At 44.7% G+C, this 22,741-nt stretch overlaps 1 protein-coding gene, 1 non-coding gene and 1 pseudogene across 3 annotated transcripts in view; all 3 read right to left on the bottom strand.

The window, feature by feature from the left end:
- Nucleotides 1–22,741, bottom strand: part of UST (uronyl 2-sulfotransferase) — a 253,563-nt gene that overhangs the window by 64,870 nt on the left and 165,952 nt on the right. For both annotated transcript variants that reach the window (XM_016160130.2, XM_016160129.2), the window contains one exon: nucleotides 19,472–19,625. In XM_016160130.2, coding sequence (XP_016015616.1) covers nucleotides 19,472–19,625 — 154 coding nt within the window. The remainder of the gene's footprint in view (nucleotides 1–19,471; nucleotides 19,626–22,741) is intronic.
- LOC118606936 lies at nucleotides 104–222 on the bottom strand (annotated as a pseudogene).
- LOC118606513 lies at nucleotides 4,584–4,712 on the bottom strand. The gene has a single exon (XR_004952481.1). It is a non-coding gene; the product is annotated as a small nucleolar RNA SNORA11 (small nucleolar RNA).

Raw genomic sequence — 22,741 nt, 5'->3', positions numbered from 1 at the left:
TTTAGGTGAGGCAACCCTTAATTGACCTCACAGATTACAAGGACCTTGTCAGTTTATAATCCCTTACTTTTTAAAATTTTATTTATTTACTTTTTATTTTTTACGCCTACAGCACCTGTTCTTCCTAGATGGTCTCCCATCCAAGTACTAACCAGGCCCGACCCTGCTTAGCTTCTGAGATTGGAAGGGATCAGGCTTGTTCAGGTCAGCATGGTCATAGACTGGTATTATAATTTTATCCATGAAAACACCCTGGTGTCAACTGAAAGAGGACCAACAGCTAAATTTAACTTATTACTGAAGGTTTTCTTTGCCTTCTCAATCTTAATATGTTAATTTGCTTAAATATTCAAATTCAAAAACAAGAAAGATCTCATTGGAATCAAACCTTTGTCTTCCTCTTCAAATATTTTTATTACAAAATCAACTCACATTTATTATAGAATCAACAGTTAAACAAAAACAAAAACAAAAAAAACAAAAAACAAACATAAATCTGCCACACAGATACAAATATTTAAAAATAAAAAATATAAGGAATATAAAAATATAATAAAAAAATAAAAATATTTTGGTGTGTAGCCCTTTTCGGTATTTTTTATTTGCAGGTCTATTTTTCTTACTGTGGCTCGTCCTGACTGCAATGCCAAACTCCAAGTAAAATATTAAAGAGAACAAAGGAAGCAAGTCTTTGAACTTTTTTACCCTAAACACTTATTTGTTAAAAAAAAATTATTTAAATGTGAGATTTCTTCCAAAAGAGGCCAATGTTTCTTTAGTTGGATTTTCATGGACTTAAGTGTTCTTCCATCTAAATTACAAACGAGGAGGGATGGAATTAATAAAGTAAAACTCATTTGATTTCCAAAAAGCTCAGGAGAGTTTGTTATTTGCTGTATAAACTGGCAACTTTTTATTAACTCTTGTGTTTGAGGGAGAGACCTGAAGATTAGATAGTACCTTCACTTCTCAAATCAGGATAGATGATGGGTGGGCTTTGGTGTCTCAGTTTTAGAGGGCCCCCTTTTTTGAAGAGCGAATGTGGCTGCCTTAATTCAATGAATTATCTGCTCACCTGGACAAACATACAGATGTGGGGACACCTGTTTCTTTTGCTTCTCTCATTGCAATCCAAGTTGTTTTCCGCTTATCCGAACAGGGATTAAGGCCAACCACTTTTGTGTTCCCTTTATTTTAGTAATAGTCCCGTTAATTTAGTAAAAGTGATGGGATACTTTTATCTTTCATATTCTACTTTTTATAGGTTCCCTTTTTTCCTTATCGTCCAAACCTTCCATCGAATCAGTCTATCAATATGGGTAAAATGCTAATGCAGTTTGTAAAATGTAGTAGAGAACCAGGAGATTTGGATTTGTGTTGTGGGTTAGGGACCTCCTTCTAAGAGGAAGGCCTGGAAATTTCTTCTTTTTAAAAAAAAAAAAATTATTATTTTATGCCAACAACACCTGGTCTTCCTAGGTGGTCTCCCATCCAAATACTAACCAGGCCTGACCTTACTTAGCTTCTGAGATCAGATGCTGGACTTGTTCAGGGTGGCATGGCCATAGACCATGGATCATGGCTCCATTGGGGCATGAAGGCGCATGAACCCAGGACCTTCTGTGTGCAAAGCAGACATGCTAACTGTTACGCCATGGAACCACATCCAGGCCTTGAAATTTCTGACTGCAATATTTCATTCTCTATTCTTCCCTCCTTACTCACCATAATTCTTTTTGAACCTTTTAAACTTTTTAACCAAAGTTTTTATTTGGGGGCACTTACTGAAATTGATTCCTCCTTCATGAAGTTCCCACAAAGCCAGAAATAGCTTCTTCAGAGGTGTGGAGGCCTCAGGTGATAACAACACTATAGATAACATGTTTCTTGTCTTTTCCAAGGCTTCGAATATCTATCATCTCATTTTCATTGGCTGATGGAGGACTGAGGAGGTTCCCACGTTTCCAGGAAGGGCCACCAGAAGGAGCAGAGGAGGCTACAAAGGTCCTTACTTGGCTCACTCATCAGTGGTAAAGGGCATTGCAATGTGGGTGGGAGCGAGTGCCAGGCTCTGACCTGCTGCCCCGGGGGCCAGTGAATTACCAGTGAATTATATGACACAGAGGACAATGAGGAGGAGGGAAGGAATTGCATCTTTGGGAACTGGCAGAAGTCTCCTTTGAAGAGTGGCTTTGGAAATGAAAAGGGGCTGAGATAAAATGGCAAAGTAGAGTGGACTGAGTGGCGGCTGCGAGGGGGCGGGGAGTGTGGGCCAGCGTGGTCACCGTGCAGGTCTGCGCCTTCAGGTTAGAGACCAGGGAAGAACCTCATGCCTGTCTTTCAGAGAACACCAGGCCTGTGGGTGTTGCTGTGTTTTTAAACAGATAGCATTAACTAAGGAATGGGTACGTAATGCAGGCCTGCCTAACTGTCCATTCTTGGGTTTTGGCTCTTGCTGCTTCCCACCTCACACTTTATACCCCAGCAACTGTCATTTCCCTTAGTTCTTCCTGTGCATCAAGTTGTTTCAAGTTGCATACCCTTTCCGCCTGGCTACCCTCTACTTATCCTGCAAGGCTCAACTAAGGTGTCACTTCCTCCAGGAAGCCTCAAGGACATGACCTCCTTACCCATCTGCTGATGCTCGTAGATAACTACCTGATGTTGGAACCCAAGGGCACCATCCTTCCATACATGCTCTCACTCCTAGTGGAATATATATTTTGCCCTCTCTGGATACTGATAACTTCCAATTCCATATATCCAACCCAGTCCTCTCGTTTGCCTGCTGGGCGTCTCCATTTACACGTAATTCAGGCATCTGAAACTCAGCATATCCAAAGCAGGAACTCATTTTCGATGCCTCTCTGTCTCTTCATTCCCCACCCTCGGTGGTGCAATCCATCAAATTGCTCCAGCCATGGCTCTTCCCCATGACAACCCGGTTCCAAACCAAATTAATTTACCTTGATTGAATCCAAGTATTTTCCCCTTGTGCAAGATTTCACGTGCAGATCCTTTCATGTCATCCTCCCATCCCCTTCCTGACCACAGCTGAATCTATCACTTTTTATTGCCTTCGGAATAAAGCCCCACATATTTATGACATCTCTTAAGATCTTCAATGACCTAGCCCCTTCCCACCTTTCCATCTTCATATCATGCCCCTGTATTCTGCTTTCTAAACTCCATCCATATGAGATTCTCGTGGTACCTGGGACTCTTGACCAAGGTGTTCCACATTCCGATCACCTCTCCCAGTCTCTCGTTCAACGTCTGTTTTCCCTGACAGATTATATATTCCATGAAGGCTGGAACCACATCAGTGTTTTTCATTACTGAAAATCTGCCAAAGTGCTAGCTACAGAGTAGGTGTTGAGTATTTGTTGAAGGAAAGAATGAATGAATCAAACATATCAGAATATAAATAGTCCAAACATTTATGTATATGATGTACATAACCAGTTGCAGATGGGTAGGTTCATTAAAAGATGTTGGTAACAAAATGCTAAGCCTACCAGCTTTGTTTATAATTAAAGAACCAAGGAGGAAGAATTTAGCTTTAAAAACAAGCTTTAAATTTTAATCACTGTGAGTATGTGAGCAAAGATATATATACACGAGCATGGCGGTGACAGCGGTCTACCTATGGTGATTCGGTCATGTTGAGGTGACTGCGTCCTCTCTCTTTGGGCAGGCATGTGATTAAGAGTAGCCGACGCGGTACATATAGACTGGTGAGCAATAGACTGGAAAATTTTAGGAGACAGCCATCACTTCTGGGCTTTATAATTTTGTTTCAGAACTTAAAGAGCACCCTTTTAAGACCTTCCTGTACTTTATTAATTTGTTTCCGACATTCTATTTCTTAAATTCACTTTCTCTGATACACGTTGATTTGGCTGAGCTTTTGCAGTCGACAGCATCATGAGGCCTAACGCCACGTGAACTTCGCATTTGTCCTAACTACTCGGATGAGTGGTTAAGATGAGGTAACTTCTACGTTTCTTTTCTCTCTTGAAATAACAAGGATTAGTTGAGGTCTTTTGTTTTCCCCTTTCTTTCCTCAACTTTCTGGAACTCCATGTGAAAAGGGTCCTGAAAACAAATCTTGTGCTTATATTTGGCTTCCTCCTTGCTGATCATTTTTTTTTTTTTTTTCCTGCTAGGTTTGTAGCTTTTTCTCCCAATTTACCAATGATGGTTAGATCATAAGTCACGGGCCTACTCAGTAGGACTCCATTCCAACAGATCTTGGTAAAGACATTTAATTGCTTCTTGCCACAACTTTGTCATTTGCAAAATGGGACTAATAAGGCTATCTTGGAGAACAGCACATTTCTGGAAGACCGTAGACTTAATAGGGTGCTTTGAATGTCTCAGAAGAAAAGCTCCTTGAAAACTTGGTGTTAATACAGCCTTTAATGTGAAATCATTTATTTTGACTGAATTTTAAAACCTCAATGCTAAATGTGGCTTTGCAAATAAATTAAATACAGATTGTGTTCTGCAGAAACCTGACCTCCGCTAATAGCATTTAGAGAGAATTAAATGAGGTATCTTTTTCTTTTCTTTTTCCCCCCATGTATAGGGCAAAATGTCACAGGAAGGTAACAGTATGCTGCCACTTGTGAGGAGTAAACTTGAATTCCTGTTGGAGGCGTTATAAGCCAAGATGCCATTCGTCACGCACCCTGTTCTGAGCACACCCCTAAATGAGGTACCTTTAATCTAAAACACTAACATCAACACTGAATGAAAAGTAGAGACCAAAATAGTTTTCAGATGTAGGGTATGAAGCAAACAATTCTCTCTTCTAATTTAGAAGAGCTTTTTTTGCAAAGAAGAAACAGTTGCAAAAATTAAAATGTGAAGATTTACAGACTAATGATACCATTTTTTAACCTATAATATAAACGCTATAATAAATAAATAGTGCTATAGACCTCAAGTTTAAAAGTACTGTTTCTTAAGATTCATCTAAAGAAGAATCCCTTTTTGCTTCTGATAATAAAATGTTAGTTTACCTAAACTGGTGCAACTTAATTTCATCAGCTCTAATAGAGAGATGAACACCAAAACCTTTAGGTCTATGTGGGCAATAACCGCCTTTGAAAAGAACAATTGAGCATCCATTTTATAGTCTAGAAAAAAATTCAGCTTAATCATCAGGGGTGGCCCACAGACAACTGAGAGACTTATACGTAAAATACAGATACGCAAATTTATATAAATGGAAAAACTTGAGAAGGATGCACTGACATGATTGTGTGTTTGTTTGTCAAACAGTGAACCAAACAAATATTCACTTAGCCATTTATTCAGCAAATAATCTTTGAGCACTTACTATGTGTCAGATCTGGTGCTTTGTTTGTTTGTTTTAGGTGCTGAAGAAATGCTGGTGAATAAGACAGGTAAGTTCCCTGCCTGTGTGCAGTAAATTCCATTAAGGCTTTCCTACATGATGAGCTCCAGAAAAGCAATAAATGAGATGTATACAGAGCAGGGAAGATGATATCTGATTTTAGGAGGTGACAGTCAGGCTGGAGAAGGACTAAGGTAACAATTAGAGGCATGCAGGACAGAAAGAGGCGGTTAGTTCAGCACAGTGGTTAGGAACATGACCTCTGAAGCCAGACTGCCTGAGTTTGAATCCTAGTCCCATCACTTAATGAATGTAACTTAACCCTGGGCAAATGCCTTAACCTCTGTGAGCATCAGACTTCTCAGCTCTAATACAAGATCATAATAATAATCTTATAAGATTGTATTGTGAGGATCCAACGGAGTATTCGGGTACTAACAGTACCCGGAACGTAGTGTGGACTCGAGTAAGAGACAGGCCAGAGGGCATGAGGAACGGATATTCTAGGAAAGGGACAGCGCCCCAAAGGTTGGGATCGAGAGAGACCAGAGAGAAGATTTTAAAGGATAGATAGGATACGGATGAAAAAAGAAAAGAGAAGGCCTTTCAGCTTGCCTCCCCTGGAATATTCTAAGCAACCTAAGGAGAAGAATGGAAATGGGAAGGGGCCTTTTCCAGAAAGATGTGAGAAACTGGTTTGATCAGCATTTATTTGGGAAGGCAGTATGTTAAGTCTGTCGGGGGTAAGTCCAGACTATTGAGAGCCTTGGGAACCAGAGAAAGGACTTTAGAATTCACCGCAGAAGGCGGGCGTCACCGAGCTTCCTGAGCAAGCAATGAAATGACGTGATGTGAAGTGACTGACGCTTTGGAAAACTACCCTGGCAGCGCTATGCGAGGCGAAAAAGAGGGAGAGCGGCGGGGATTGGGGGAGTCAGTCAGGAGAGCCGGGAAGCATTAAAAGCCGTGTTGCTGGCAATGGTAAAGGAGAGAAGGCGAGCAAGGCTGAGAGACGGTCTACGGGAAAATAAATAGGAAGGGCTTTCGTGCAGATCGGGCTGAATGGATAAAGAACTTCTTTTTCTTAAAATCAGGATAATGGAATAGTGGTAATGTAGGTATGTTATTTAAAAGTTTTAAATAACATAAGCGATCAGACTGGGAAAAAGTAGGATAGTCAAGATGCATGGAACTGTGCAAAACTCTTATAGGGGACCCGTGGGGGCTGAACGTGAGTACTGGACTAAGTCATGGAGTCAAGGTATTTATGGAGAAAAAGAAATATTGTGAGACAGCAGGAGCCCACGTAGGAAGGGCAAGAAACAGAAGCCGCCATTCAAAATAAAGAAAGAAGTACTCAAGCTTTCAGATCTGGGGCTTGCTCAAAAAAGTAAAAGGCATATACTAATTTATATTAATGATCTAAATTTAATGAGGGGACAATGGAGATGACAAAGTTAAAGTCTCAGATATATATTAAGTCAAAAGAATTCAAGTGAGAAGGTTTATTCCTTTGCTTCAATTTAATTTCCGGAAGTAGAAGAGACATAACAGTCTGTTACCCAGCATGCTTGCACACCACACAGGGCTAAGAGTGAGCATGTCGCTTTGACATTCTCCCACAGTGCTTCTCAGGTTCAAAACTTCAACGAGGAACATCATCCACCCAAGTATCCACAGTCAAGAGTCCTCTCAAGGATCTTGGCTTCTTTGTTTCCATATTTATATTTACATAAATGGATTGCAAACTCTCAAAGTACAGGGTCCTAGTCAAAGGTTCCTCACCTTTCTGAGGTCAGGTATGAGCAAGTTCATGTTGAAGGCCTTGCCAGTGCTTTTACAGATGCCAAAAGGAAGTCAAAGATGGCTGTGCAACAGAACTGGGGGGAGACATGTGCTTTTGGTGTCAGAGATGGGTCAGACCGGGCCAAAGATGATCTTGACTTGGAAACACTTCATTTTTTACATTTGCTTATAATTAAAAGCAAAGCACAATGTGTATCTAATTCTACCTTCGGCCTCCAGTTGTTTTTCATCTTTCCTTTGTATTGAAATGTTGGGAATAATAAATCTAGTCTGCATTTATTACAGTTTATTAAATGTGGTCCTTGAGGAACTGACTACTGGGAAAACCACACCCTTTGGGAAAAGAGAAAAGATCACATCCAGCCTAGCCACCTCCAGAAGGAACTCAGCACTGAATTTACTGCTAGCGTGATGTCTTTCTGCAAAGGTCCAGTAAAACGGGCTATGGAGAATGCAGCGGGTTGGTGGGTTACCAATGACATCTAAGTTGCAAGCGGGAGGTGCTGGAGCAGAACCGACACACTGGCAGCGGGACACTCCTATGGCCTCTGCCTCCTGTCCTCTCGGCCGCCGTTTACTCTAGCCATTGCTGCCACCACCAGATTCATGCAGAAGTAACCCGAGAGCAGCCTGGCCGAGGAGGCTTGACAGATCCCTTGCTTTCTGTTCCCAGTGCGACACCTGTAGGAACCCATGTGGCACACGTGTGTGCACAGCCAGATGTGGGGGAGTTAAGGCTTCATGGGGTAAATTTGACAGTGGAGGATGAAACAAGTGAAAAAATGCTCCCTTCTTCCTTTCCTCAGACAGAAAAATTCTGGGGCAAATCCCACGTTGTCCTTGGATTCCTGTCAGGTTTAAGCCTTGGTTTCCCAGGAGTGACCAACATGAGGACACCCTTCCTCCCTTCCCTGTTTCTCTCTCCAGTCCTCCGTTCCTGGGATCATGGTCCAAAGTCTAACACCCTCCACCCAAGCCATTGCCTCAGGCTCTGCTTTCAGGAGGATTCCAGGCTAAGATACTGGCTAATAGCATGTAGCTAGGAGGTTGGGGAGAGAAAGGCAGAGATGACTCCAGAATTCTTGTTTGGGTAACTGACCAGATGGGGGTACCACTCACTAATAGTGGAATACAGAAGGAGATGGATTCCTCCGTGTGCGGGAGGAGAGGCAGGAAGTGGGGACAAATGTCCAGCTTGCCACAGCTATTCCCATCACAGAACCTGGCACACTGTGGGTATTCAAAATACAGGGAAGTTGCACGTGCAAGTGGAGAAAAGAGGCAAACGTCACTGGTGCTGTGTGCGCTTTGCGTCGGTGGGCGAGGCTGGGCGTCGCCCTCGGAGCTGTGGTAGTACTAAGATTCTAGAAAGAGATCATGTCCTATCACCCAAGGGAATTACATTTTAGTTGAAAATATGACATAGACAAGCATGAAATAATTTGAAGGATTTAAGAAGCAACATATTAGCAAGTAGAAAATAATTACAATCCTCAAGCAGTAATAATTACCCAGGGAAACAGGGATTAGCACCGGTCTATGTTGGTTGAGGCTAATCTTATTGCCTCTTTCCTTAGAATGTCACAGGTTTTTAAAAACTTTTTCTAGTGGTCAGATATGGGATGCCATAATTATATCTGAGATTTACTGTCATCGAGGTTTCCTCTGTCTCTTATTGAACTCGATAACTTTCTTTGTTATATCTTCTGATTCTTTCTACAAGTCTTATCTAAGAAGTTAGTTTATTTCAAAAACTGGAAGTGAGTGGTTAAGTCTCAAAGCAGGGTGGCAAAGGGGCAGCCATCTTACTAGAAAAATCACACCAGACTAATCTCCCTCTTTAAGAGGAAACAAGTATAGAAACATTTAGCCGGATGTTGATACAATTCTACTGTGTTTTAACTTTGCAATGTGAAATGCAGGGCCATTTTTAAAAAACTTTATTTGTCATGAAATTGAGTAGGCTTTAGTTAAAATTCTTTCATTCAACCATGAATAAGGGTTTCAGGTTAGAGAAAAAGTGGTCTGAGCCTACAGGCCCCTTTCCACCTGTCCCATTCATTCCTGGCTGCTTTCCTAGAAGAGCAATGAAAATGTCACATGGGATAAAATCAAACTTCTCACTAAATTCCCGCAGAACCACATTTAGTGGTATCATGTCTCCGCTGTCTGTGACACTCATCAATCAATTAAAAGGACCCAAAGAGGTTTGCTAAGTGTGTTCTGTAAAACTCCTTGATTAGGGGTCAGAACCAATTTGCAGGCTTCTCTATTCTATAACTTTTGCAGGCATTTAAATGTTTTAATATTATGACATGAGTTTGACCTTTCCAGAGGTCAGGCATGTCAGGAGATCGGCCATCTGTATAATAGCCATTTCTATGGAGGACGGCCCCGAGGCTCCAAGGCACTGGGCATGCCTTTGGCTCCCCATCCCTGAGCCCCATCTAGCTGTCTCTTTTAAGAACTGCTCAGAATAACATCTACATTGTACCTTACGCTTTGGAAAGAAGCCCTTGATACGGTGACAATCAGTCAGCCATTCCCTCGACTTAGCTTCTGTCCTTCTTGTAGGCAAAGTGTTTACTCTTGCGGGGATGTATGTCAATTCTTGGTAATACTGGAAAATAAAGTACTCAGTCTTGTCCTTCAGTTTCCAGTCATTACAGGGCAAGACAGCTGTAGCTAGCAGATCCTGACTTGTTTTGAGAAAGCCTGAGTGAGGCAAGCATTTTTCCAATTACACACTATCTAATTCAATTTCCATGTATTAGAAACACTGCCGGCTATTTCATGTTAATATTGACATTTTCATAAGTACTCACAATTAGAATTCAAGCTGAGATTCCAATAAATCTCTTAGATGTTTTATACTTTTCCTGTCTGTCTTCAGACTTTGCAAAATATTTTTAAGAACACATTTGGAGGTCATTCTGCCTTTGGGGAATTTTTGCTGTGTATGTAAAACAGTTGGGCAGAGAAAAAAAAATATCACAATTTGGCAAAGCAAATTGAGGACAACACGAGAGGTGTGCCAGGTTCTGAAAAATACGAATTCTGAAAAATAACACATATAAATTGAGCCATTAGTTTTTTGTTTCATATAAAACTCCACCCCATAGCTTCTTTGAAAGCAAGCTCCCTGACTGCATTTAAAAATCATTATTTTAAAGAACATTTCCTGACTGCAGGAAATGGCGAATATAGTTTTATTCACCCATGTCTTTTTATTTAGCATTTATATGTATTTGTATAAGCTGGCCTGTATTTACAGGGTGACACATGTCTCTTTGAAGAAATGGCAACAGATTCCAAATGCCTCATTGACCAAATAAAAATATGGCTTCATGCTAAAATATTTTATTTATTAAAGTGCTTACTCTCTGTTTTATTGCCTAAAGTATGGCTTCCTAAAGTGAGATCTTAAATACACAGTATAATATATACTTTTGTTTCTGTATAATAAATATTTCCCACTTCAATTTAGAAGAAAGCCTGACTTAAAGTCATGCACAGAGTATTCATAAATACAAGAAATCATACACTATATTATCAGACTTCTTTAAGGGCATTTGTTTGCACATGCCTCTTAAAAGCCTAATAGAAAATTTTCCGAGGGAAAGGCAAATACTGCATTTTCTAAATGGGCAGAGGATATAGAAACTAAGCTTCTTGGAGATGTATCTCAGTTCCCGCTAATACAGCCAAGAATGGATGTGCTGCATACTCCTTGATAGTTCTCAACCTTAGCTACATGTTGGCATCACTTCAGGGGCTTTAAAAAAAAAAAAAAAATCTCAAAACCCAGGCTGCATCCCTGACCAGTTAATCCAGAATCTTTGGATGTGAGACAAAGGCATTTGTATTTATTAAAGCCCTCCCCGCCCACCCAGGTGATTCCATGAGCTGCCAAGCTGAGAACCACCACCTTGGTAAATACAGGCCACCTGTCCCAACAGGGGTGCAGGGCTGAGTCCCAGAGAGGAGGCAGCTGCAGCCAGGGACGCTGACTCACAGTGAAGGGTGGGGTCCAGAGCACATGAGCTCAGCTGACAGGTGGCCAGCGGGATGCACCTGGCTGTGCTCTGGCAGCCCTGGGGTCTGACGCCCCTGATGGGACTTTCTGTGGAGAAAGCCGGTCAGGCGAACCTGATTTGGCAGCCTGGCCGAGCATCACTGCTTCTCCTTCTCAGGACATCTGGAGAATTGCTTCACTGCCCGAGCTCCCCGCCTCCCTAAACCTTCTGTTCCTGCCAAGCTGCGCGGTTCATCAGAGAGCAAGCCTCGGGCTCTCGGGCTTTTTCACAAACACTCCACTCCTATGGTCCTCCGGACACTTACCCTCACCTTAATCTGCGTTTGCCCAAAGACAGAGCTTCCACCGCATCTAGGAGGCCTCCCCCAAATGACCCCAACTCTCACTGATTTCTTTCCTCACCTGAATTCTCGCGTCGTAAATTTCTGCATCATTCTTGTGCTACTCAAACATGTCCCAGTCAATGACAACTCTTGTGCTGCTACATGGAGCCATTGTCCCTCTCCCTGTTGCTGTTAAGCTTTTTAAGTTAGAGGCTTCTGCTGCCAGCCAGGCTGTGAGCAACGGTGAGGACAGTGAGGTATCTTACGCTTGTTTGTAAATGCTCCCCTGCCACCTCCCCTGCTCCTACCTGGAGCTGCTCCTGCACCATGGTCCCTGCCCATGAAAACTGGCGCCCCGATTCATCGTGCTCTTGGATCCCTGCGGTAGCCTTGGATTAACTGGACTATTTGTATATATTCAAGAGCCTTTCTCTACTCTGTATGTTGTACCTAACATAAACAATTTTTTCAAAACGTAAAAGTTTCAGGATCCATGTAAACATGCTGCTCTTGTTTGAAATCCTTTAGTGCCTCCTCTCAACGGCCTGGAGCCTCTGCGGTGCTCACACTGGACTCAGAGTCTCGCTTCCTCCCTCGGCTCACGCTGCTCCAGGCTCCCTGGCTCTCCCCCAGGCTCGCCGCGCTCCTTCCTGCCACAGGGTCTTTGCACATGTTGTTCCCTCTCTCTAGATGTGCTTCCTTCTCTTCTTTCTCTTCAGATCTTAGTTCGTCCGTCGTTTCTCTGATCTCTGGACTTGCCAACTACCCCTTTCTATGCCCGGACAGTGACACGTCTCTCTGCATCGTAGGATGTCATACGGTTGCTATTTCACATGCGCTTGTATGGTGTGGGGATTATGTCCTCTGTAGGACTCCGAGCTCTATGAGGACAGACCCGAGATCTATTTTTTTTGCTCAGCATTTTATATCTACTTCCTCCTATAGTGCCTGTCACACAGAAAGCACTACACCAATGTCTAGTTCATGAATGAATGGTGAATGAAAGGATGGATGAATGAATGAGTCACTAGTAGAAGGAGAAAAGCAAATGCATGACTGGCCACTGGTCTGGTAGACCAGGGGCAGACCAGCCACACTGCGATGTCACTGCATGGCAGCAGGGCATGGTGGAAAGCAGATGTGGGCGCGCCCTCTGCGCGTGGGACAGGCCGAGTTCAAAATGCCTGTTAGGCTCACATTGCCCTGCACAGTCCCCTCGGTCCCGAGCGAGGAAGAAGTCCTTGGTGACACTGTGGCAGGCAGATGATGGACCCCAAAGATGTCTATTCCCTGATCCTTGGGATGTTTAAATATGGTACTTTTGTGTGGCAACAGAGATTCTGCCAGTGTGTTTAAGGTGACAGTCTTTGAATTGGGGAAGTTATTCTGAATTATCCGGAAATTATTAAAAGTAAAAAAAAACACAACTTTTGCAGCTGGGTTAGAGAAATGAGGTAGAAGAAGGAGGAGGAAAGATTGGAAACGTGACAGGGACTCAACCCACCCCTGGTTGCTTTGAAGAGGGAGGAATGGGTCCCCACTTTAAGGAATGTAGATTCCTCTAGAAAATGGCAATGGTGCTCAGCGGATGACGAGCCAGAAAACAGAACGCCAGTCCTGCCGCCACAGGACGTGGGTTTTGTCAAACACCCAAAGGAACGTCCCTCCAGCCTCCGAAAAGCAATCGGCTCTGATACCCACACCAGGGGATGCTGTGAGGACGAAGGAGCAAACACGCTAACCCACGACATGCCACGCACACGGCCGTGGTCATTCGGTGGCCTCCCAGGTGATGGCCGGTAGCACTCAGTTCTCGCCTCACCAGCCTCCAGGCTAGCCACTCTCACGGCCTCTCCTCTTCTCCAAAACCCCTTTGTTTTTTTCTTACGCCCCTCCCACCTCTCTTCCTGGGACACCCATCACCTTCCCTGGGGGAAACTCCCAGGACACTTGCAGGTATCGCTAGACACCAGAAGTGGTCTTTGATTCCATAAGCACCTGTGATCCTGCTTTCGATGCACCTCAGGACAAATGGATTTCAAAGACATTGCTTTCAAACGGGGACGACTTTGTCCTCTGCACGGTTCACACGAACATGCCAGAGCATTTCGGTTCTGGCTCACCTTTCCTCCCCACCCTTGGGGGCGGCGGGGTGAGACCATGCTCCTTCTGTAGCTTTACAACCCCGTGCCTACACCAGCTTAGGTTTCTAAATAAACAAACTCAGGGCAAACGCATGCCAGCAGGCTTGGATCAAAACTCATCTCCAGCTGTTGGGAACACAAAGAGAAGTGGTTTCCTTAGAAACAAAGTCCCAGGGGATGGGGTCTGGTGGGGCCACTGAGATCTCAGCAGCGGTGGACCTGAAGGTTCAGGGCACGGCCCTGTGTGGCCTGAGCCACATGAGAAGAGCAGCCCCTGATGGCTCCCCAAAACAGAGAAGCCTTCCCCACCTCCATAGGAAAAATGGTCCCTTTAGGCCACATGGAGCCGAAGAGCTGGGTTTGAAAGCATCATGCCAAAACATGTTTAAGAGAGTTTTAGCTTTTACAGCAGTTCTGTGCTGAGTGTTCAATTTATTCTCCTGACGGCCCTAATAGAGGCAAGGTGGGTGATATGGGCCCATGGTGCCGATGAGCACAGTTTGCAGAGGCTTTATCACTGCCCAAGCCACCCGGCTAAGGTTACCCTGAGGGGAGCGTAAGCACACTGTGTCCTAGGCCACTGTCTCAGCCTGCAGTCAGAAGCCAAATCTGAAGGAGCTGGAGACAAAGAACATTGCTTTTTTTACCTTCAAAGATTCAGAAAACATAGATATTTACTGCCATACTTAAAAAGCAGGTCATCCAAATTTCTTGCTTCCCTTTTTTTTTTTAAGGAAAAATGATGCTTTGGGGATAGAAGCAAAGCCCAAAGTTTCATTCACAAGGACAGCCTCCGCCTGTCAGGACAGAGTGGAAATTTCCAGAAACTGCTATTTCATATACACACTTCCACAGCTAAGGACGTTCAAAGTCTAAAACCTCAAAGCAGATGGAAGCGCATAGCTTTCTGAAAATCGTTCCTGATGCTGGACAATTTTCAGGCTTCTCCGGAATCCAACTAGGCCAACATGATTCACTGAATTCTTTAGGAACTAAGAAGCTGTAAATTACGCATCTTTTCTTTTAAACATCCATGACTTTCCGTGCTTTATAGCCAGGCCCAATAAACAGTACCACAGTGTTCGTTTTCTCCCTGCAAAAATTTCCTCCTCTTTCTCTTCCCGCTCCTCAAATGGAGATCATCTAATGAAGTGGCAATACGTTCGTTCGGGTAAGGAGCCCAACGTGACAATCTTTAAAGTCCGACGGTGCCAAATGGTGTCTCAGCTGAGGAGTTCACCATGAAACCTCCTGAGGTGGGGGTTTTAGGCGAACGGCAAGCCTGAATCACCCCCGTGTAACTGAGAGAGTGGAAACGGCAGCCCATGAAAGCCACCTTCGGGGAAACTCGGGGACGGGGGAGAAGGGCATGGCTTCTGGCTCGTAAATCGTAAATCACGACGGTGGCTTTTCATCAGCCGTCATTCATGCTCTCATCAGCCCTGCTCTGTGTGCCAGGTATTTCTCAGCCCTGGAAATAAAGCCGCCTGGACTCCAGCTGGAGAAGAGCCTGGTGTGCTGGGATGTCTCCAAGTGTGCCTGGGCTCAGATCTGCCCTACCTTGTGACTCTGACACCAAAAAAAAAAAAAAAAAAAAAAGGAGCAGGCAGCCACCTCTGCACCCAGGAGCTGAGTTTCTAGTAGCTCCGGACAAAAAACAAAAACGAGCCTGGAAGAGGACTTGCCTGTCACAGGGTGGCCGCTCAGTGTGGAATCTGCATCCTCTGTCCTAGCAAGAATTCATTGTAAGATTCTTTTCTGGTGAATACAAATGAAGAACGGTTTGGAAAGAAATGGAGGCTTTTAGAAAATCGGTTTCCAGAAAATACGGGGAATAGCTCTAAGATGCTTGAATATTTGAAGGAAAAAGTCGTTGCAGCAGCTATGTCTATGTAAAGATGTACGGACGATGTCCGACACAATGATTTTGCTCAAAAAACCCCAAAAAACATGGAACTGGGCCCAGTCTCTTCACCCTAAAGTCCAAGTGATGAAGCAACACGGTTGTGGAGTTGGGGAGGCCTAGCTTCCGCTCCTGGTGGGGCCCCGATGTCGCCCCCACACCCCGGCCCGGTTCCTGCACCTGTAAATCGAGTGTCCTCACAACCTCCGGGGACCCTGCAAATCCTCCGATGCCTTTACCCTCTTCCATGTTCTCTCAGACCACGTGGCATCACAAGATGATATTATTTCGCCCCCAGAGCAAGCCCAGAGGCCCTTGTCCTCGCTCAGCTGTATGCTAAGCAGCTCTGCAAGGCTCAGGGCCAGAACTGCCTGATTTTTGGCAACTGGATAAAGAAAGTGGCTTTGGAGCTCCGAGATCTAGAATAATGTGGGTTCGTCAGTGGACCCGTTTCAGACCCGCACCCGTGACTCTGCGTGCAGTGTGCAGGGAGAGGCTTCTTTGCTTGGTCTCGCGAGGGGGTGGCCTGTGGTGCCTGCCTCCTGAGGCACAGGGACACCCCGTGCATTGCCTCTCAGGCCCTTGCCCCCAGGCAGGGCCTCACTGAGGGGACAGTGGTCTCCTCACAGCTGCCCTGCACCCTACGAAGACACAAACAACACCTTCTTTTGAGTCAAACAACTGACCACCCAGGCTTGCCAAAACGAGGACAGGCTCTGAAAGGGGGCAGTTTTATTTCAAGGGTCTAATGAGACTAAGGAGATGAAATAAAAAGTTTCAACTATTAAAAAAAAAATAAAGGCAATAGAATGTCTTTTTCCAAATAAACAAACTCTCCTTTGAACAGGAAAACAGCTTCCTCACTGGGTCAGGCTGGGGCCAGATCATAAAGGAGTCACGTGGCCCCCAGCTCCCCCTCCACTCCGCGCTCCCCGATTTCTCCCTCTGCTGCTCTGGGGAGCCCGCGGCTCTCCTGGCTCTCCGGTCGGGGTCGGTCGGGGCCTTGCCAAGGAATGAATAACCTGACGAACTCGTCTGACAGGGGCCCTTCCTGGACGTGGCGCCTGCGTTTGGGAAGAGCAGCCAGCAACTCTCTAAGGGTAGAATTCCAGGTGGAGAACATTCCCTGGAATCTTTCAAATCACACCAGAAGGGCAGCCACCACATTTTCGAAAATAAAAGATTGACCTGTGCTACCAACTTTCAACTTTCTGCAGGCTTCAAAAGAATCTGAACCGTGATTTTTTCTTCTTAACGTGTACAACTTCTCTGGCTAATGATGACAACTTCTTGTGTGTGTGAACGGGTGAAGCCTATGGTATGTGGAGTGATTTATGGGATGCCAAAATTGACCAGGGAGAAAAACCTAGAGAATTCCCTTCAACTCCTATATTAATATTGTTGGTGTCGTTAATTTTATTTACTAAAATAGAGCATTTTTTTTGAGGTCTCCAGTATTTCAGCCCCTCATCTGGGTACCAGGGACATAGATGGAACTCTGATCCTGTTTTGTCCTTAAAGAGCTTAGAGGTTGTTAGGAGGAGAGAAGCGAAGACATTACATCACCCAGAGAAACGACACAGCCAGCACAGAACCGGGCGGGAGGACAGAGGAAGAACATCGGGCCCTCCGCGTACAGCTGTGTAGGTTGCGCACTGCACAACTCTGGGGTCGCCATCTTACAAATTACACTTTCTATGGAGCCTCTGGAAATGTTGAGTGGGAGGGGCCTTGTGAGTCCAGGACAACCAATCGGAGGTCAGCGAGATCCGGGTCTAGAGCAGCGGGGAGGAGTCCTGACTCCCGGAAAGGTGGGGGAGAATTGCTGAGGGTGTTAGGGTGACGCATTTCCTGCTGTGACGGGCTCCGCTTCCGGTGGAGATTTAGGAGACATAATCACTGATTAAGGTGTGTTCAATTTAGGGTCATTCATGTTACTTGCCAATTCCCTTAGAGTAACTGCAGTCACTCCCAGGGCCTTATGTGATCTGTTGCCGCTAACCATTAGATCTCTAAGTTCACTTCCTCACTCGATACCAGCCACGATGTCCTCCCTGCTGATCTGTGAGTGAGCCACAGAGGCACCCACCACCGGGCTTTGCTCCGGCTGTCCCCTCCACTTGGAGCTATGTTCCCCACTTGACGACCTTGCATCCTAATAGTTGCTCAAATGCCACATCCTCTGTGACTTCCCTGTCTGCCTTATCAACAGCCTCTCCCCGCCTTCAAGCATTCTGGGGCCCTTGGACTGTCCTTCTGCTTTCTCATTTTTCCAAATCGCTTTCGCCTTCTGGTAGACTGTAAATTTACTTACTACCTACATTAATATTTGAAGAGCAAGATCTCCATATCAGATTCAATATCTTGGGTTTTCTAGCATCTTCTGCTGTAACTGAAGTCTAACTTTCTTAGCATCGAGATTGAATCAGAAACTTGAAATATATTTTGATTGAATGGAATATGCTATATGTTTTTAAAAGATGATATAAATGCTGGTCAAGATCCAATAAAAACTATAATCTGAGTCAACATTTTCCCTCTAGCAAGTGGCTCTATACTCTGAATATATACTTGTCACCGAATAGAAAATACACAGTCATATTCGTAACATGTAGTTTAAAGAAAAAGATTAGGGTTTTTGCCATCAAAATTAAAAACCACTTTTCAAATATACCAGCGAAATATTTCATTGAAACATTAGGTAGTTGAACAAATACCGAGTGGTGAGTGAAAGTCATTGGTTTCGGGTCTCGGCTCAGCTACAAACTTGTTGTACAGCACCGGATAAGACACTTCCTCTCTCTGCATCGTACGAAAGTACTCTCCTCCTCCACATGCATACTTTGACTACATTTAAAAAAAATTACACGAGGAAACGGAAGTTTGGGCATTGTACCGGAACTGTGACTAATGGTACCTTTCTTTAGCTACGAGGATGCTGCCGTGGCCCCATCGGCAGCAGGTGACGGCTCCGTGTTATTTTCCAGCAGTGGGAATAGATTTACACTGATCCCTCCATGCTTTCTGCTCTGCCTGTTTGGGCCTGACATCCCAGGATGGGTCTGCATGACCCCAGTGGGCTCTCTCACCCAGACACCAGGATTTCAACCTCCTTAACACCAGGCTCTCAGCCATTCAGTAAGTTGCTTTCAATCTAGGTCTCAAAGAGGTGAGAAATGTCCCTTTAATTCTGGTGCTGGCAGAAAGATGCATAACTCTGCCCTTATTTATTATTTTTTTAAGTCAATGCTGCTCCTTGGAGACATTGACTGAAGTTAAAACCAACATCCACATAGAGCTGAGGGTCCCAAAACAAGGTGCAGAGAAAGCAAGCAAGTTTTGCCAAGGCGGCCTGATTCTGTTGTGGAAAGAACCTTGGACTTGTAGTCAAGAGGACCCAGACTCAGTCAGTCACAGTCATGCCCCTGATCGGGGGCGTGACTTTGGCAAGTCCCATGTCCTTCTGGAATCTCAGAGTACTCCCCTGAAGAGAGCCCTACCTCCTAGGGTCGCCATGGGAATCGAATGCGATGAGGTGTGAGAACACACTTTGTGAGCCTTTGAGAGAGATCCCCAAACACATCCAAACAACAGCGACGGTCAGGATTCCCTAGGAAAGACTATTTCTTCTCTGGGACCTACACTCTGGCGCTAAAGACACACCGAGGAAAACGAGAGTGGAAAGTCATTTGATAAAACGTCCAGTAGGCTCTGGGGCATCTGGAATGGTTTTTCACTGGCCAAAACTTCCTCCCTGAGGAAGTGTCCTCACCACATGGGGCTCTGTGCAGGTGCCAGGGAACACCACAGAAATGCCACAGGAGGGGCGAGGGAGCTTCCCAGCCCTGAAGAGCTGCTCCCAGGGCAGGGGAGGGACCACCTCTCAGGACTTACCAGGTAGCGCTCCTCCTGCCTCATGCTGGGGGTGCGGATCATGTGATTCTGTTCCCCTCTCCAGTCTCCGAAGCGACGGAAAAAGTAGTTGGATAAAAACCGGTTGACGGGGTCTCTAATGATGTTGATATAGACAGGCTGGTCTCCTCCGAACCTAACACAAGCACACAAACACGGAGCTGGTTACAACCCATCACTTCTGGAGGGAAAGAAAGCCCACTTAGTTTCCCTCTACGTTAGCATATTATCATCAGCTGACGCCATCTGCTAAGGCCCCAGTGAACAAGCAGCAAGCAGAGTTTCCTGACAGGCATTTTGTTATAATGCAGAGCGAGCCTGTCCAGGGTCCTGTTGAGAGGCTGTGAGGACTGTTTCGAAGTACAGTATACAAATGACAGCTTTTGTCAACGTGAAGGTAGATGTCTTGTTTTCTCACGAGGCTGTAGGTTCTTGAAGGCGGGCCAGGCTGCATTAGATCTTGGAGTCCCAGGGGCTGGCACAGACTTACTGGCACTTGGTTGGTCCCCAGTGACTGTTTCAACTGACCAGTGAATTCTGATTGCCTTCTGGGTGAAACAGGACTTATCCTACCTTCTAAGTTTGGCAGTTTCTGGGAAGGCGCTCTGCAGTAAGGGGATTAATAGCAGCCAACATTTCTTAAAACACTCGCTGTTAACCTTACTGTAAATACTTTATGTGTCCAACTCAAAGAAGCATCACGACGCTCAGTAGAATACAAATCATAACTACCCTATTGACACCTGGAGAAACCGAGGTAGGGAGAGGGTGAGTCACTTGTGACTAAGCCAGGGTATGAATCCAGGTGTTCTGGTTCCAGAATCTATCCTGTGAACCATGGAAAGAAGATTCCAGAATTGATGAAAGTAAAAATGTGAGGGATCAAGGATAACAAAAATTAATGTAGTGACCCTTCCAGGGTGGCAAGGGGTCGTAGATAAAAACACAACAAATATCTAGGTGTTCCATTTTAATTCCTTTCACAAAGGGACTGGATAAATGTGCTGAATGCTGGCCCAAGAGTAAGGCTGTCTCAAGACTAGGTTGGCTGCTTTTCTCTTAAGGATCCCTCCTTTTTCTCTTTGAACTGCCTAAAAGCAGTGCCCTTGAGGAGCCTGGGAGACTACTCCAGACTCTGGACAGAGGTCTTGCTCTGGGGACCTCCCGAGGGTCCCGCAGGCTTCTTTCCTCTGTGACCCTGTGACCTTCTGATGAGGATGCATGAACACTCCGTCAGGGGTCAGAAAGAGCTCAGAGAAAACAAACCCACAGAGCCTTGTTCCCACCTCTTTCCAGCTGGAAGACCCCGCCCAGAATCACAGATATATCCTCCGGCAATAACTCCATCCTACAGTCAGTGCCTCTGTTCTCTGGCTCCGAGCCTCCCTTTAGCACTGTGTGTACCTCTGCCTTTCCCAGCAGACTGAGGGGCTCCTGGAGCCAGGAAGACAGTCATTGAGCACAGTACATGGCACACAGTAGGTGTTCAACCAATGAACACATGAATTTTGGGGTGTAGGCTTCTGCCATTATCACAGGGTTCCTTTGTCAGAGGAAGGCTAACATACAGCCAGCCATCCTTCCCTGTGCATTAATTCGTACAATGTTATCCTCAGCTTATCTGCAGTTTTAAAGAGACTCTTCAGAGAGAAGAAACCACAGGAACAATAAAGAATGACTCTCCGGTGATGGGATTTCAGGCCCTGGGACCTGCGAATGAGATTCTGGAACCTCAAATATACCACACTGGAAACCACACTGCTCACGAATAAGGTTAGCTGTGCCAATACGACTCCTGTCAGTTCCCAGAGGCACACAAGGTGACATTCATGCAACTCGACAAACAACTAACTAGTCCCTGGAGTCAGCGGTGTCAACCACCAGCTAACCACCATCATCCTCGATGTATCTCTCTCTTTTAAATTAAATCATGTTTCATATCTATAATAGCAACTAAATAATAATGCTAAGGATGAGGAAGACAAAGCATGGATACTAGATGTGAATGCAATGAAGCCCTCAGAAATTGCATCGTGCTTCTAAAAACCTCAGCTGCACTTGTCATGTGAAGAATGACTATGATTGCTAATGAGCAGACCTGTCTGATCCTGTGACTCAATCATGGCTTCCCATTATGAGCTAGTTCTAGGCTGGGTCGTAACCATCCTCCCTTGAAGGCTAGAGACATCAGGATTGCACAGGCTTATTGAGCACAGGTGACTTGCTCCTGTTTGCATATTGTAACCCAATGCAAGAATTCTAGAATAATTTTCCAAAACAAAAGTTTTAGACTGTATAAGGATTTATTGTGTTTTAGATGATATGATAGCCTCTCTCCAGAAATTTCTGTGTAAGAGGTGTCTGATATATATCTCCTCCTTTCCAGAAAGCAACAGTGATAATAATTTTAGCCTGCTAGTCCTCATCCTTTTTTTAGAATACACAGTTTCCTCCCAAACTACCAAAATCAGAGGTGGCAGGTCAGTTACACAGAAGAGCCCAGAATACCACTGTGTCCCAGTGTCTGAGGAGGGTGACAAACTTCTCACCCTCATGCCATTCTCTCAGTAATTTTTAAATGCTGGTCAGAATTCCAGGTCACCCTCAAGAAGGTCTCTGGGTCATCTTAAACTACTGTCTGCTGCCATTTACCTTCTAGAATGAGAATGCTTTGTAACCCTCACCCCGCCCCACATAGGAAAACACTCATCTTACTGTTAAAACCCAACCTGGGGGAAGATTCCACAGCTTCCCTTTGAAGTCCATCCTGTGGGTCAATCTGACAGTTAAGGAGTCTGTTACACTCAACAAGACTCCCGATCTCCCCCGTATGTACACTGCCCTTTGCTTGATCCACTGCATGCAAAGAATTAGCTTCTGTTCATTTTTTTTTTTTTTACCACTTTTAGCCTTTTTGGCTTCAATCGTAATTCCTCTTTTTTTTTTTGGTGTGTTTCTTTTAAAATTCCAGTAGCGTTTGTCTTGAGACTTATTTCCCTTCAGTTTATAATCGGTAGCTCTAATTTGCTCTTTACTGAGGCCTAAAAAATTGGGGCAAGTACAGATGATGACAGGTTCTGTCCTGTGCATACATCAGGGTAGAGGAGTCGGGCCATATTTTGTTTTTTATTTAACGACACACCCTCCGTCCCTTGGGTGCCACAATAACGACTGCGTGTTTGAAGCTCTCTGTTAAGTCGTTTTAAAATAAAAGGTATTTGAAATTTCTTTGACCTTTATTCGTTCATATTC

Source organism: Rousettus aegyptiacus, unplaced genomic scaffold (genome assembly GCF_014176215.1).
Source record: "Rousettus aegyptiacus isolate mRouAeg1 unplaced genomic scaffold, mRouAeg1.p scaffold_m13_p_1, whole genome shotgun sequence".
Taxonomy (NCBI): domain Eukaryota; kingdom Metazoa; phylum Chordata; class Mammalia; order Chiroptera; family Pteropodidae; genus Rousettus; species Rousettus aegyptiacus.
The sequence above is the reverse complement of the archived record's forward strand: the minus strand, read 5'-3'. Positions and strand labels throughout refer to the sequence as shown.